The sequence below is a fragment of the Myzus persicae genome, unplaced genomic scaffold (assembly GCF_001856785.1).
Source record: "Myzus persicae strain clone G006 unplaced genomic scaffold, MPER_G0061.0, whole genome shotgun sequence".
In the NCBI taxonomy this organism is placed as follows: domain Eukaryota; kingdom Metazoa; phylum Arthropoda; class Insecta; order Hemiptera; family Aphididae; genus Myzus; species Myzus persicae.
In genome coordinates, this window is record NW_019102150.1 from 216,299 (window position 1) to 232,762 (window position 16,464).

General features: G+C 32.3%; 1 protein-coding gene across 1 annotated transcript in view; it reads right to left on the bottom strand.

The window, feature by feature from the left end:
* Nucleotides 1-4,438: 4,438 nt before the first annotated feature.
* LOC111031379 (hexosaminidase D) overlaps nt 4,439-16,464 on the bottom strand; it is a 31,422-nt gene continuing 19,396 nt past the window's right edge. The window contains exons 2-6 of the mRNA XM_022311288.1: nt 6,657-7,389; nt 6,324-6,572; nt 6,008-6,249; nt 5,645-5,890; nt 4,439-5,553 (exon numbers count right to left, since the gene is read on the bottom strand). Of these exons, the coding sequence (XP_022166980.1) occupies nt 5,145-5,553; nt 5,645-5,890; nt 6,008-6,249; nt 6,324-6,572; nt 6,657-7,389 (1,879 nt within the window). The 3' untranslated portion in view covers nt 4,439-5,144. The remainder of the gene's footprint in view (nt 5,554-5,644; nt 5,891-6,007; nt 6,250-6,323; nt 6,573-6,656; nt 7,390-16,464) is intronic.

The following is a 16,464-nucleotide window of genomic DNA, read 5'->3' on the forward strand; positions in this document are numbered from 1 at the left end:
TTCGTTAACCTTTTTATTTTTTTTTTTAACAGAAAGCGATGAGCTAGAATTAAGGCCTAACCTAACGGATCCTTTTATGGAAATTAAAAATAGGATTTGAAAGAGGACGAGAAAAATGTGAATAAATAATTTGAACTTTTAGGTAGGGATGAAAGAACTTAACCCCCAGGGAAATTAGAGTTTTCACCTTGCTTCCAATTTAGAGAGCCGCATTTTTCTATGTTTTTTTTTCAACTCACGTTTTTTTTTGTGTGGGTTCTTAGCAAAAAACCACACATTCACCATTTAGCGTATGACGGTCAGATCGAAAATATTCATAATAATTTCTAAGAAAAAAACAATATTATATAATCAATATGGCATATCAAAATGGCAATAATTTCGAATTCCGCCTTTTACAACAACCGTTTTACATGTTTACAAAATGTTCAAGAAAAGTCATGACTATCAATATAATTTCAATACAGTTTTGATTTGCGCAAACAATGCGAATAATACCAACTAAATTTACTGCATCAAATGGAAAAAAAAATAATTTTTAGCTCTCGAAAAACTCAGTTATTACTGTCGTATATTGATGCTCTCTACATGAATACAGTGGCGCATTTAAAGAGAGGACAGAGGGGCCTGTCTCACCAGTCACCATGGCCCATAAGATGTGTAAGAGTATAACTGTGACGTATAGAACTTATAATCACGAACAATTCAGGTTTCCGATTATCAAGGTTCGGATTTTATGGCATTTGCTACTTATTATAGAATAGAGATAAAAATAGCAGAGTGAGCTAAACATTTGTTTTATGCACCTAAATATTTTTTTATTTTTCTTTATTTTTAGAAGAAAATATACAATCTATACCTAACTAAGACATAATAAGTATATGTGTTATAAGAAAGAAACAAACAATAACATGATACATACAATTTGAGGAAAGAAGCTTGTTTTGCTAAATTTTGCTAAATTTTGCTAAATTTTGCCACCCACTGATGACACTTTCAACTTGTTTAAATCTAGTGTGATTTAATTATATGGGTAGATTTTTTTGATTTTTATGATTATTTTTAAAGTAATAAATCTCTGCACCATCTACGTTTAAGTCGCCTTGGAGGGCTGCCTGGAATTGTGAGAGATGATAGGTTTTTGATGAGAGGATTTGAATGAGAAGATAGGCGGCTATGAAATTTTTTATAAAAACGTTTAGCTTCGTCATGAATAGTTTTTAAGTTACAATCTATATGTAGTGTATGGTTTGATATGTATGGAGGGGCGTTAACTAATTTCCTTAAAGTTAAATTTTGGAAAGCTTGTATCTTAATCAGATTTGACTTTTTAGCATTTCCCCATAGCTGCAATCCGTGCACCTAAATATGAATTTTAATTTTGCTATTTTTTGCATTTTTTTTCAAGAATTTTAGAATTTTAGTGCTATTTTTAAAGCTTTGGTGCTATGTGTTGCTAGTATTCTCAATTCAACACTTTATTTTATATTTTTCATAAATTTCGTTTGTACCGAATGAAAAATAGTATACATTTAAGCGAATCAATAAGAAAAATCCCCTTGTCGAATATATTTATACATTTATACCTTCTTATCTGTTATTGTTCCACATAATTGTAAATAGTATAATAATATACCGTCGACTGTCGTACGTATTTTAGCGTCAGTCGGTTCTCCGTGTCCTTTGATTTCGTTTCACATTCGTTCATTACTCGATTGTGTATTGTTTGTTTTTCTGTTTCGGTATTAAACGTAAAATGCCGATAGATAAAACATCGAACTATTCGAGACCAAGATATTTTGTGTCCGAGTTTGGCGATGAGGTTTTTTCGGTTGACGAAAGTATTCTGTTTTGCAAATTGTGTGAATGTAAGGTTAATTGTGACAAAAAGTTCAACGTTACTCAACACTTAAAAACGGATAAACATTTAAAAGCCATTAATCGAGAGTAAAATAAAATTGAAAAGAAACAGTAGTTACTAACAGATATTCCACAAAAATGTACTTTTATTATCGATCTATGCAAGACTCTTATTTCTGCAAATATACCATTAAACAAATTATCCAATGCAAAGTTTCGACAATTTTTAGAAAAGTATACTAAAAATCATATTCTAGACGAATCAACACTGAGAAAGTTGTACGTTGATGATATTTGCAAAGAAATTATCGAAAAAATTAGAACTCAGGTATAGCTAATAACCGCTGCATGTGGGTGAGTATCGATAAAACAACTGACGGATTATTTTTTATTTGTTGCTATTTTTGATGTTTTAGGGCATATTTTACGGTTTTTTTGGCCATATTGTAGCACATATCTTAGGATTTTTGGTGCTATAAAATCCGAACCCTGCTGATTATCATTATTAAATATTCATCATCAAATTGATATAAGACCAGCTTATATCGAGTTATATGTATAATATACATAATAATTAATAATATATTTTAAAATACTATTTAACTAATATAAGTGTTTTTATAAAAATAATTTAACTTAATTACAAAAAAATATTCCCCCCTCCCCACAAAAAAAAAAACAAAATCCTAGATCCGCCACTGCATGAAAAAGCCTAGTTTATATAACATCGGCGACACTCGCCTTTTCACAGTCAGTTAAGCAATAAAATCAATTTAAATTTAAAAATATATTTTACATATTATTTAATTGATTCCTTATATTTTTAATATACCTAATATGTAATATGGCAATTACAAAATTGTCGAATAATTTAAATCATACCTACTTAACTCAAATGTTTTGTGACAAATTTATTGAGATAAGTCTAGTGAATATTATAATTAATTTTAGTACTTGTATGGAAATACTTTTAATGAAAATACATTGTTATTTAAAATGTATTAATGTTAAGTGTTAAGTTTTTAGAGCATTAATGCTTATATAATAAAAAGTCAATATTTTAGTATGATATTAAATTATGTGTTTAAAACAAAAATTATAAATGTAGTCTCAGAACATTAACTTAGTATGTAATACGATGAATAAATAGGCATGTTTCTATGTCGGTAGTTAATAATGTTTAAAGTGAATAAACCCCATTTGAATTATTGAAGTATTAATGTTTCAGGTGTCGTAGATTAGTTACAAAATATTTTAACTAGTTATTTTCTGGTGGCACGATTGCACAAGTCCTTCCATAAATATTTTCCAAAGAAAATTAGTCAATATAAATTTACAATTCTAATTCTACAATAAATCACTGAATATTAAGTAGTAATATATATATTGTTTTAATATAACAATTACAAAATTGATACAATTTTATAATTTTAATATGTTAAGAATAAAATTAGCAAGTTTCTATAGTTATAATTATGTACAACAAATAGTTATACATAATTACATTTATTTTAAATATAAGGTTTTATTAAGTAAGTATATATAATACTATATTGGTGGTATAAAATAATCTTATTAAGTCACATTATTTAAATTTTAAATTAACATAATATAAATAAAAATTATGAATTTTAAAATGAGTGGAAATTTAATTAATCAATTAATAAATATTACAAAATCTGAGTACAGCTTTTTTTATAATACAAGTGTATGCTTTATAATTATAACTAAATACAATAATCAACCTTATCATCTAAAACATAATTAATTTTAAAATATTTTTGCGAAAACATAACAAAAAGTGTATTCACATGACATTTTAATTCTACATGTTTTATTCATTAGAAATATTTTAAAACAAATAATAATAATTATTATCACATTAAATATGTTACAGTTAATAACTATATCATAAATATTTTTAATTTCAATAGCAATAAATATTTTACAATGGTCAAATAAAGATACTTAAAAATGTAAGACTGACAGAAAGTGATTTTTGAACTCTTAAAACAAAAACTGAGGGGTGTGTTGAATTCAAACTATTTTGACATGTTAGTTTAATTAAGTTTAATAATTTTTCTTTATTATTTTAACAATAAAAATTTTTTTTTCAGTTTATTATAATAATTGTGATTTAACTGATTTGTTCTAAGTACGGATAACTAGTTCAAATTCAGTCGTTATGCTATATACTCCGCACAACCCATTTGTTTTAAAAGAAACATCAATATAAAATAAATAAAACACAGCCTAATGATTATATACAAGTCTCTGAATAAAAAAAACACAATATTAAGATTAATTATTTTTTCACACTGTGTATTTAGGTAACAAAATATAAAAAAATTGATAAAGCAACCAGAAAACTTTTAAAAAATTTCACAACAATAGGTACTTAAAAAAAACATTTAGGTAATACAATTAATTATTATAAGTGTAAAATTTTAAAAATTAATAAGTATTTATAATATTAAAATGTTTAATAAGGTAACACAAACAAATGTATTCAAGCTAATTTTAAAAGAACAAGATACTCAACAATTTTTTTAACGTAATAAAGATTTAAATAATTTTGTTTTATAAACTTAATGATTGAATAAGTATTTAATAAGTAAGTTAAAACTGTTGCATGGCACAAGATTATTGTGTAAGTTCTTGTATCAATAAAGTCATGGTTGAAACGGTTACATTTTTCAAAAGCCATACGCACAACTCACGCATCAACCCAAATGAGATTGTAATGTGATTAAATTTATAAGACCGTCGTGGCCCGTGGCTCAGTGGTTTTGAGTATCACTGCACGTAATGCATATGCGTAAGACCATGTCCCATACCGAGCATTATTTCTTCATTTAATTTTCGAAGCATTTTCCTAAACCATTTACTCCCTCCAGCTATGCGCACCCTGACCAAGGGCCAACTGGAGGCGGAGCCGTGTCATGTTTTATTCTTAAACTTTATACATTTTGGTCAGTTTATATTTACATAGTAGTTTTTTTTTTTAAATTAATATATTGTATTGTTTTACTAAATTGCACATATCCTATAGAGACCAAAACCTCACACTTGGTGGCACAAACTTAATCAATCATTTTACTAAGAATCACTTATATTACGATAATACCCTTTTGAAATGCAGTTCACACATAACCCTGAAACTTTGTCAACTTATACCATGTCTTGAGGTCTCGAATACACTTGTAGAATTAATTGGTTTTATCTACAAGATTTATTTTTAACGCCTAGTTCACAACAAACACAGTCAAATGAAAATTAAATGTTTACGTTCCGTCATTGGATGGTGTAGAAAGTTCACGTTCAGTAACTCCAATTCTTAAAAGTTCTTTCAACATAGGAAGTGGTCTTTTAGGCCATGTCTTTTTCGCTTTTAAGTCACGCGCCTCATTGTGTATTTTTTCTAGTTCTCTAATCATTGGATATACTCTTTGTTCTATCCATTCAGAAATGGTATATTTATCAAATATCCCAGTCATAGATTCCTGAAAAGGTCTAACCATAGATAAAAGCGATCGGTATATGCGGGAATGATCATTCATGAGTTCGTCGACACGAAGTGGAGATGAAAATTCATGTTCTACGTTATAGCTTGTCATCCATCCACGATTCTTTTTGGTCACCAATATAAAATCATTGTAGTCTATTTCAATGGTGTGTAATCTGTACAACAACCTGAAAATTAAAATAACACAATTTGACATTAATTATTGTACGAGATTCACTACACTATTTAATGAACCACACGAGTGATATGAATTATTACCGGAAAAATGTATTCCCGGGAAATGTGCATCTCGAAAACTGATCCCAAAGATGCGGATCATTGTTTAGGTTTAAAAAATCTCCATCGTATTCGTTGTTGTGACCAAAAATTCCACAGTTAAGTCCTTCGTTCAAATCGGTTTGCAGCGACTGATTCATGTAACCATTTGTAGTTGCTAAAAGATTAACGACCATCGATGGTATGGATGACGGTAGGACCTCGCATAGGACAGCAAAATGATCATACCTGTTGAATTAATTGATAAAGTTAAGTGATGATAATATAAAATACCTAATGGATAGGTTATATCAAAAAAATGCTAGGAAATTAATTAATAAAATCATATTACAAATAATTGTATACCTCTGCCAACCAGTTATGACGATTCCTTTGAAACCACCAGTGAATCGACTATTTTCGTTGGACATCAATTGTAACCAATTTAAATTATTTTCCAAATGTCGCTTAACGTTTGGAATGTATAGAGTTTCTCCGAATGCCCCCTTGAAGGCGCTAGCTGTCCAAGCGTGTGGGAAAACAATTTGATACTTTTCCCAAACACTCTGCATAACAAATCTATACACATCTTCGGCGTACACCCACACCTGTATTACACACAATTCAAATGTATTAGATTAAGTTCAAATATGATTTTAAACAATTCCCCAAAATTGATTACCATCGGCTCCACTAATTTCCCAATGTCGTATAGCTGCATTGTGGCCACCGGCAAATGTCTCAGCATATCGTCCCATATAATAGGAATCGTATTTGGGGATTTCGTGCGGACATAAGTAGCTACTTGCTTGACATGCGACAAGAACAAATCTTCTCTGGCTTTCGACCTGCACCTGAAACATTCTCCCATGTGGAACACTTCGTCGCAACCAATATGCAAATAGTTCACGTTCCCGTGAATTTCAAGTATCTATAAAATCAAATAAATAGGAGTTAAGTCTTATTCACCACACAATAAGCCGGGAGGATTTAAATGTTTATTGGATACACTTACTTGGTCAACCATTTGTTCAACAAATTTCATAGAAGCGTTGTACGATGGGCAGAGTGCTTGTGGTGACTCTTGGACTTCTCTCAAATGGGCGAAATCTGGTATTTTTAATGCAAACTCCACGTGACCGAAAGTTTGTATTAGCGGAATTACTTCCAGTCCATTCACGGCGGCCATTTTCAATATTTCTTTAATTTCTGCTTTTGAATACGCGTTTCCGGCAGCTATTGGAGATAGATTTCCACTCCAAGGAAACATGTCTTCCCATTCAAGTAAAAGACCAGTACCACCGAATCTTTTTATTAACGGGAATAGTTTTTGAAGGTAACTCAGCTTGGGCGGTGCTCCTTTGAAATCTATGTGCACTAGTCGTTGGGGAGGAACATACGGTAGTGGTTGTTGCGGTTCGTTGATCTGAATCCGTCTACTTTTACGGGCTGGTTCTTGCAGTTCTTCAATGAAGTTAACATCTTCCTCCTTTTTCATTTTCCTAACTGTACCCGAAATTGGCGCAGGTGGTTGGTGTTTATTCAACAGTTGTTCATCAGCATCGAATTCAGACATTACTAAGGTGTTTTGGATGTTTTGGATACCTATATCATTAGACGCGTTATACTGTACACATACTACAAAAAGGAGTATACTCAGTATGAGTCCAAATAATATGGATCTTCGTCGACGTAATGAATTAGTAAACCACCCAGCGTATGAAGTTATTGTATTCTTCCATAAAGTTCTGAAACATTAATTAAATAAATAAACAGTGATTAGAATATGTTTTTAAAAGTTAATAGATTAATATGTATTATATTCTACATTATAAAATTTAATAAACAAAGACATAGTTTTCAGAAAAAAAAAATCAAAATGGTAAATTTAAATTATTCATCTTATAATATACCAAATTATTAAATGATCAAATTCGATATTGCTACAGAACAGAGGAATGATATTGTTTATTTTGTCGGGAAATTATACGGTACATAACGGTATTATGTCTAACGGTCGGGTATACGGACACTAATAGTATGTGTGCTAACAAGTACCTACCGGGAAAAAACAGATAAAACACTTGGGATTTCGACAACACACATTTCAGCGAAGTGAATTAATTTTTTTTATCTCACTGTTGAATAAATTGGCTGAATCATTTCTGTCATACTGATATTACACATTTATACGGTGCGCGATGGAAGGGGGAGTAATAAGTCACATTATGGGGGTCCATCTTTATCCAAACGACAATGTAGGTCCAACCGTTCCACTATGTAGTAACTATATTATATATGTACATATCGATGGCAAATTTCTAATTGCCAAGGTATGTACAGCACTACTAAAAGGGCACAGAGAAAACAAATTGTATTATTATATTGTGCACACCGTTATTGTTATAATATACCACGATCATACACTAACAAAAGTTGATAAAATTCAACAAAAGCCACCGTGAAGCACACGGATTTCCACACTGACCTACTCGATTAATTTCTTTCGCCGGTTGTATAACGTCACCTACGCAGTTGCGGCGGTCACGGTTCGGATGAAAACCGGATAATTTATTCTGCTACCTACGTAGTATATTAGTGCATGAACACAAATTCGCGGACACCAATACATTTTGCTATTCACGCACAAGGCTATTTTGAATTTACGGGGGGGGGGGGGGCGAATATGACGTCCCGAAATCGTGTTCACCGCCGCCGCGCTCCAGTTATACATTTTGCTGGGATGTTCAGCGTACGTTATGCATAGTAATGTCATTAACACCCGTTTACCGCGGTAACCGCTATGTTAATAGGAGTTTGCCAATGGGCAGATAACTGAATACATTAGGAACATGAATACTGGGAACTACGACTGCTGCGGTAACGTCTTCGGCGAAATATTTCCACCATTCCGATATCCATTAGCTAACTTTGGGTTCTGCACCCTCTTGCGGCCGATCCCGTCCGCCATCGGGCAAAGAGAATTATTGATATTTTGTGCGGGCGCGATTTTCAGCCATGAGTATTTTACCACCTACCATAACATTAATATTGTCGCATCGTAATTCAATTTAATTGTTACACGCACAGGCGAGGCGGCTAGAAGCCAATAATGATTAAGGTTTTGGAATTTTTATGCAGCCTTTTTTTCTGGCGTTTTAAAACGTATAGCTCCCACAATTGAAAAGAATTTATGTTTTAAGTGATGATGTTTATTAACTGTGTTACACTGTAATGTCATTTTTATTTGGCATTATTTCGACAGTTTTTACATTAAAACTTATGAGGCATCTTTCAACAATTTATTGGACATAAATTATCATATAATGGTATAATACAACCACAATGATGAAAGCCATCATATTGGTTTATAATGGGTACGTACGTATCGTTGTATGTACATAATATTATAGTGGCCAAATAATGCCAAATGTGTAATATGCATATAAATGCAAGTCGATCTAGTCTGTTCTTATCGTATATAATTAGATTTTTACTTCAAATTCAGAAATTATAGGATTTAACCTATTGTAATTTTTTTTTACTTTGAAAGATCTGAAAAATAATTTTAGCCAAGCTTTTGAGACGTTCAATTATATTCCTTTTCGTAAAGTCCTTTTTCAGATTTAAAGGCATCAAAATCGATCGTCGACCTCTGGAATAAAAAATACACATAATACCTATTATATTATATCCGACGTTCTTTTGAAAATCCTTGAGATCAATGCGGGCGTGTTTATGTGTATGCGTGTGTGTGTGTGTGTGTGTGTGTGTGTGCACGTGTGTCATACTCGTGTAGTTATATTGTGTATTGCAGATCAAACAAAACGAAGAATAAATGTACAAAAATAGTAATAATATAAACAGTAGTGCATCATCCAGCCAAAAGCAAAGCCAACCGGCAACGGGTGGTCTTCATTGTGTGTTTAATAATAAGGACCATTCGCTAGGAGTACAATAATAATATTGTCGTAATGGTTTTTTTTTTTTTTTTATTATTATTTTTATTATTGTTCTGGTCACAGAGACACAAAAGTACGACGATTAGTGAATTAAAAATAATAATAATAATAATAATAAAAACAGTTAATACAATAAAGTCCTAAATAAATATATTATTATTATACGGCGACCAACACTACACACTGCGCAGTCCTGTAACGGCGGACGTATTGTCGTTATAATGTGTATTATCGTACTATTATCATAATCGTGTGTTTAATTGACCGTGTAATTCAGCGACGCGATGATAAAGGGATAACAACGGAATCGGAACAAATAAACAAATCTATTCCCCGGGCGGCCAACGCCATTGCGGGTAGATAAGCGTGTGTAGTACTTGCCTATATTATAATAATATATTTGATAACCACATGAAATATAAATCCTCAGTAGGGCATTGTAATGGGAAAAAAACCGACGCCGCGGCCCAATCGAAAGGGAGCGAAGCCGCTGCAAACTGCCGACCCACATTTGAGCGTTTCCGCACACGATCGTGACCCACACGGCACACACACGCACACACGGCGACACGTCCGTTATATATCTGTCGAGTTGACACTTTTCGATTTTACCACGCTCCAAAAACTGCTGTATCGACGCGTACACCCCGCGTAGTCGTTCGTATCCAATATAACGATTTGTTACGTCGCGTGTATATAGTGACGGTCGGACATAATATTTCGGTTCAGATGTTCGGCAAAATAGATTTCAACTCTTTCCAGCGTCCGCGTTGGCAACCGCACAATGTATACCATTGTAATGCCACTGCAGCCTACCAATATAATATAATACGATATGAGGATTATGCGAGTGCAGTTCCGCATAAAAAACGCATTCTGCAGAAATTCCGGCGAACAGACGAGCGTATGTTGTATGATGTCGCCCTGTACACTAGCGTATTATATACCCTTTACAAGCTGTTGAGCCGACTGCGAGCGAGTCAACTCGAGATCAAATATATACCGTTGACCAATGATAACCTGCAATAACCGATAATTCCGATTCGGGGGGTATGAAGAAGTGGTGGGAATCCGGCCATCGTTTAGGCGTGTTGCAGGGTATAATATAATATTGTGTTTGTGGGAAATGATGCGTTCGAACAGAAGGCAAAATCATCATTGCCTCCAGACGAAAAAACTCTAAACGCGACTGCAGTACAAGCCGTTTTAATTGTGCACACAAATGTATAGCACATTGGACGTGTTTTTATAAAAAAAAAAAAAACTGAAGATGCGACAATGGGTCTGTTTTTAACGGCGGCGATAGTTTACGAAAACTATGGCGCTACACGACGGAAATCATCTTAAACTAAATCGTTATTACTACTTCTACGACGCGGGTATCTGGATTTCGGATGTTTCAAATGAGTTTCTCTCAGTGTGATATGTACGCAGTGCGTATTTACGACGTTTCTAAATCGAACAAATCCAACGATTTATTTTTCATCACGACCATTAACAGACACACATTCTGTCGTCGAAAAAAAAATATATAAAATGACGAGCGGAACATGGCCGACGATTTACGTATAATGGGCTGTGATATAACGCGTTATAAAAAAAACTATTTACAAATGTTTCGTAAACAACATATTATTTTATGAGCAGCGCTCGATACTATAGTTTTTGTTAAAAAGAAAAAAAATTCCAACTCTCGTAAAAAAAAACAAAGTTATCGAATAATAATATCAGGTTTCAATGAAAACGGAAAACTACGAAAAGCTTTTGGATTTTAATAAACAATAGACAGTATAATATAGGTAATGGGTATTGTTCGTTTAATTATCAATCGAGATAATCCCAAGCATTGTTGCTCAGGTTGTTCTAGTCACAAGTCATGGTACGGAGAATTCCAACCATTCGAACACCCTATACCTACTTTGTCGTACGAGATCAATCCTGAAACGGTATGTTAATGCAGCAATCGTCTAATAAGACGAACCAACCATTGCTCAATATATTTGATTCATTGCCGGTTACATTTTTAATCGACACAAGCAATGAAGAGGTCGAAACTTAAATCGACGAACATAGCGATTTTGTCGCGTGTTCGATTCTTAACACAGTAAATCCGCTTGGACGGGCCGACAAGTGCAGATAACTAACAAGTACTAAATACTTATTATACTATAACTCTAATAACACTGACGTCTGTATGAAATAAATCTACAGTGCGGGAGTACCTATAGGCCATAACTACGCGGAGAACATATTATTATACTCTGATCGAAACCATGTTAATTTTTTTATGGTTGCGTTCTGTTATTGGCGTTCTAAAAATTAGATCTTCTACACGGTGCGTACAACGACGATGCATAAAACATTCTCGTGTCAAGTTTAATTTACTAGACATCGGGTGAGTAATGTGGTTTTTTATACATTATAATAATATCCTAGATGACTATACTAAATACAAAAATCTATTGTTGTTCATGTTTGTTGTAGGAACAAGTCATGGTTGTAAATTATTCTAATAATGCTGTCTATAAAAAAAAAAAAAATGATTGACAAACTTTGACCCGAAATTACTGCTAGGAGATCCGCATCACATCACTATAAGACAACATTACCTTATAAATAATAATATTATAACAAATTGCAACCATTTACTATAAAATGGTCCATTAAATATAACTGATGTGTATTATATTATCTAATGATGAAATGCACCTGTGATATGTGTTGTTTTGTTTTTATTAGGATTTCTCAACAGTATTTAATATTCATTAAAAAAATGTATACAAACACTATACCTACTAACCAACCTGCTCAAGGTTTATTGTATTTCATACTTATTATGATTATAGTTTCTAAAACTTGTTAAATATTAACTGCGTAAATTCCAATGATGCTCTATGTATTATAGAGACATAATATAATGCCCGCATATGAAGTTAGAACTCGCGATAATACGAGTAAGTTGTTACCTTTGTATATTATTATAATTTAAAATGTTTACCATGTAGATTAATAACCATAGTAATAATATGCGTTTAGTACCTGGTCACATCATGTTATTGTTAGGTACTGGGCAGGTACGCGCGACCAATAACCATTACATTGGTTACCGGCGTTTACCGCGTTTACGCTGTAATAATACAATATTTATAATACAGCTGCTGCAGGGCAAGAGACCAAACGGAACAGACAATTTCAGTACGTCGGGAAATCTGTCTGAGCATTCCAAGAAAAGTTGTACGAACACGCATTAATCTCGTTACCACGACTATAGCCAAAACTGTGAACCGTAATTAACATCGTGTGAATAAGATTCCATCGTCATATTACATTATTACACACACAATAATAATATACAGACACATTTCCTGAAAATGGTTCTTTTCAAGAAAATATAGACAATTTAGTGCGTTTTGCTTTTTTCGTGTTGCCGGGTACAACTGTATACATAATATATAGAACCACTCACTATATCTACGTAGATATACTAATAATATTATAACAGTACTATTTTACAAATTACTCTTGGTCTATAGCATTATGTTTCGGCCAAATAAACACATCATATTATAACTGTGAAAATCATTGGTTTCACCGCAAATGACAAATTACACTGGTCGCGCTGCGTATAATCTTAACAGTTAAATAAACACTGCTATAGTGCCTAATATACAATTATGCATGCGTAAATATACATATACATACAATTATTCCAGTTTTTCTGTCTTTCGACAGTGAACCATTTATAAGTCGAGAAATGAATTTTTCTTTTTCTAAATTTTTTTTTTTGGAAACATTCAATGGAATACTATGGGTACACTTGACAGTCTATTTTTTTTTCATAGGTAGTTGTACAATAATTACATTAGAATAGTTTACTAAATATAGCTCTGAGCTCCAGAATTCTGATAGTAATAACTGCAGGTCTCAGTATTATGGAAAATTTACTTTTTTTTTATAAACACATTACTATTACTAATGTACATAAAAATTAATCGATTAATAGAAATCATATAAACTTAATGTGGGGGACGCAAGGGGCACGGTCGCGCTACCGCTGACTGCGAAGGCGTCCCTTTCAGTAAATTATTCAAAAGGAACTCTGGTACGCCGAGACCCAAGTGAATTAAAAACAACCTCTTCGCCGTTAAAAATAACAATTGACGTTTAAATTCTATTGTATTAGATTTATCAGTTTATTATACTGTTTATAATTTTTAGTTTGACAAAAAAAAATATTGACTAAGGAAAATATAGGTAACTAAAGCTTCGAATGTATTGATACAGTCGATAAAAAATGCAACCTAGTTTTACGATTGAAACAAGATAAAAATGTCTGTGTTCTCAAACTAATGCCTAACCTTCTTCTTATAATGGTTTATTGTACGATTTGTACCTGCTATAATATTGAACGGAACGCTCAACGTAATAATAAATGACTATATATTTGATACTAAGTGCCATTCGCCATTTTCAGCCACTCGAAGCTCTGACTACAAAAAATAACACGACATATGTCGGTATGGGCCAATCAGACATGGATCTACTGACGGCCAACGGATAAATAATAAACGCCCAGCACATGTTATATACTATACAGCTATACTTAAAATATTGCCGGGCTAATTCCATAGTAGCCAGGTAATCCAATATTCGTTACATCCAATTACATAAATAATTCTCTTGCGCAGAAAACTGACAGACCTACCGACCAGAGGCCAAACAATGAACGCAAACACAATTAAAAGAAAACTTTTTCTCTTAAAAGTTTAATAACCAATTTTAACGAAACAATAGCCGCGTGAAAATGAATACTTTATATATAAAATAAACAGGTCCTTATCTGCAGAGCCAAAAAAAAATTAAGTATAAAAATGTCTTATACCTATATATCACAGATAGAATGCCGTCAAATAAGATAACTATAGATAATACAAAAAGTTTCACGACAATATTAAGATGGAAAATATAGAAATAACTGTATGGCAATATAAACCATAATGAATGGGGTGAATGGAGATATCTACAAAATAATGTAATTTAACTTTTCATTAATATTAAATTCGTTTTAAATCAGTTTTTAATCACAATAATTAAAATATTGCAAGTCATCGTTGATTATAAATTATAATATATGATCAACCTTTTTAAACTATACCATACAACTATGACATAAAATATATGATAGACGTATCGTTTTTGAATTTATGTTAATCCAAATGACCAATAATTACTTTGTTTTTTCGTCCAATACATCAATTTAATGAATGATTTTACCATAGATAATACATAGCATATTATGAGAAATACAATTTTATTAATTTCACTACCTCATTCAAATGATTAATAGAAACAATAAACAAATCACGAAAGCAAACTCCACCAAAAGTTTTGATTGTTATTGCAAGAATTAATTTCGAAATACAACTTGTCATATTATTTCCATACAATAAGGAAATTTGTGCACGAGTAGTGATGAGTGAATACATAAACGGAATACCTACTCAAATTTAAATTATATTTTCCTGACTTGCTGCGAGTTTAAGGTAGGTAGTGACTTTAGATGCGAGATTAAATTTCGTATACATTGTTTACTCTACCGTATGTCATCGTGTCAAAAGCTGAATCGTAATTAATTCTATACGCGTTTCCTTTCATATATTCATATCGTGATAAAAGACGAATTTGATTGTAAATACAAACCAAAACCGTCACAACCGCAGGAGCCAAGGGGACAGCTGCCCTCACTGAGACAATTAAGACATGATATTAATATTTGATAGTTTAATGAATAGTATACCAATATTTCAGTGGCATAGTCGGGGGGACTAAAAGGTCTATGGCCCGTGGCCGGGAGGGAGCATTGACTTGCTTTCATTAGTGTTCATTAAGCATATATTATATTATTTAAAATTGTTAATTTGCCATCAGAGATTAAACCTCTATTATGTGTGTGCATAAAAGTTTGCATAAGCACTTCTTTGGTGTAAAATTCGTTGTTACGCCTGAGTACATTTTATTTCGAAAATTGTTTTAAAATACGGAATGGTACCTACTTCATATTTAATTCATAGTCTTTATATGTATGATTTCACTTGCACAATAATAATTTTAATACAAACGCATTGCTATACGAATAAAAAACAATTAGTTTAAAATATTATTTATTTTGAAAAATGACTCATAATATAATAGTAACATTGAGGATTTCATGTATCTAATTTGTTATTTATAAAATTTTATCTTTTCAAGATATTGGTTTTTTTTTTTTTTTTTCAATCATTTAAATTGTATAGTGCAACACTTTTTAGAAAAAATCCCTGCATGGGGGGGGGGGGGGGGGGGGTCAATGGAAGTCTTGTACACATTTAAACGTAAGTATTGTATATTTTCGAAATGGCACCTATTATGCGCACGTATAATGTATCAACACAACTGTAGTCATTCAGATATTATAGTCGCCATATTATTATTATGTGCATATTATAATTATAGTAGAAGCAGACTTAAATTAATCGCGTCTGTACATTTCGACCATGCAGAGTTAAATATTCAATATTGCGTACATATAGCTATAATACATCAAGTATGTACGATATCGTATCGTGATGCTGTCGGGTTGGACGCGGAGAAAGACTGTATGATTTAAAATTATTGTTATTAACAAGTCGCACAGCCTTGAGACGAAGTATTAATGTATTATGGTAATACGAAATAAAGACTGGTCACGAATCTAAACTGGAAAAACAATCGTGACATAAGCCTAACAAAAAGTACACAGACAGAAATAAAAATTACAGATACCTACAATATACGGTGTATACGACCACGTGAGTTTCGCTTCACTGCTCGCCTCGGCGCAAA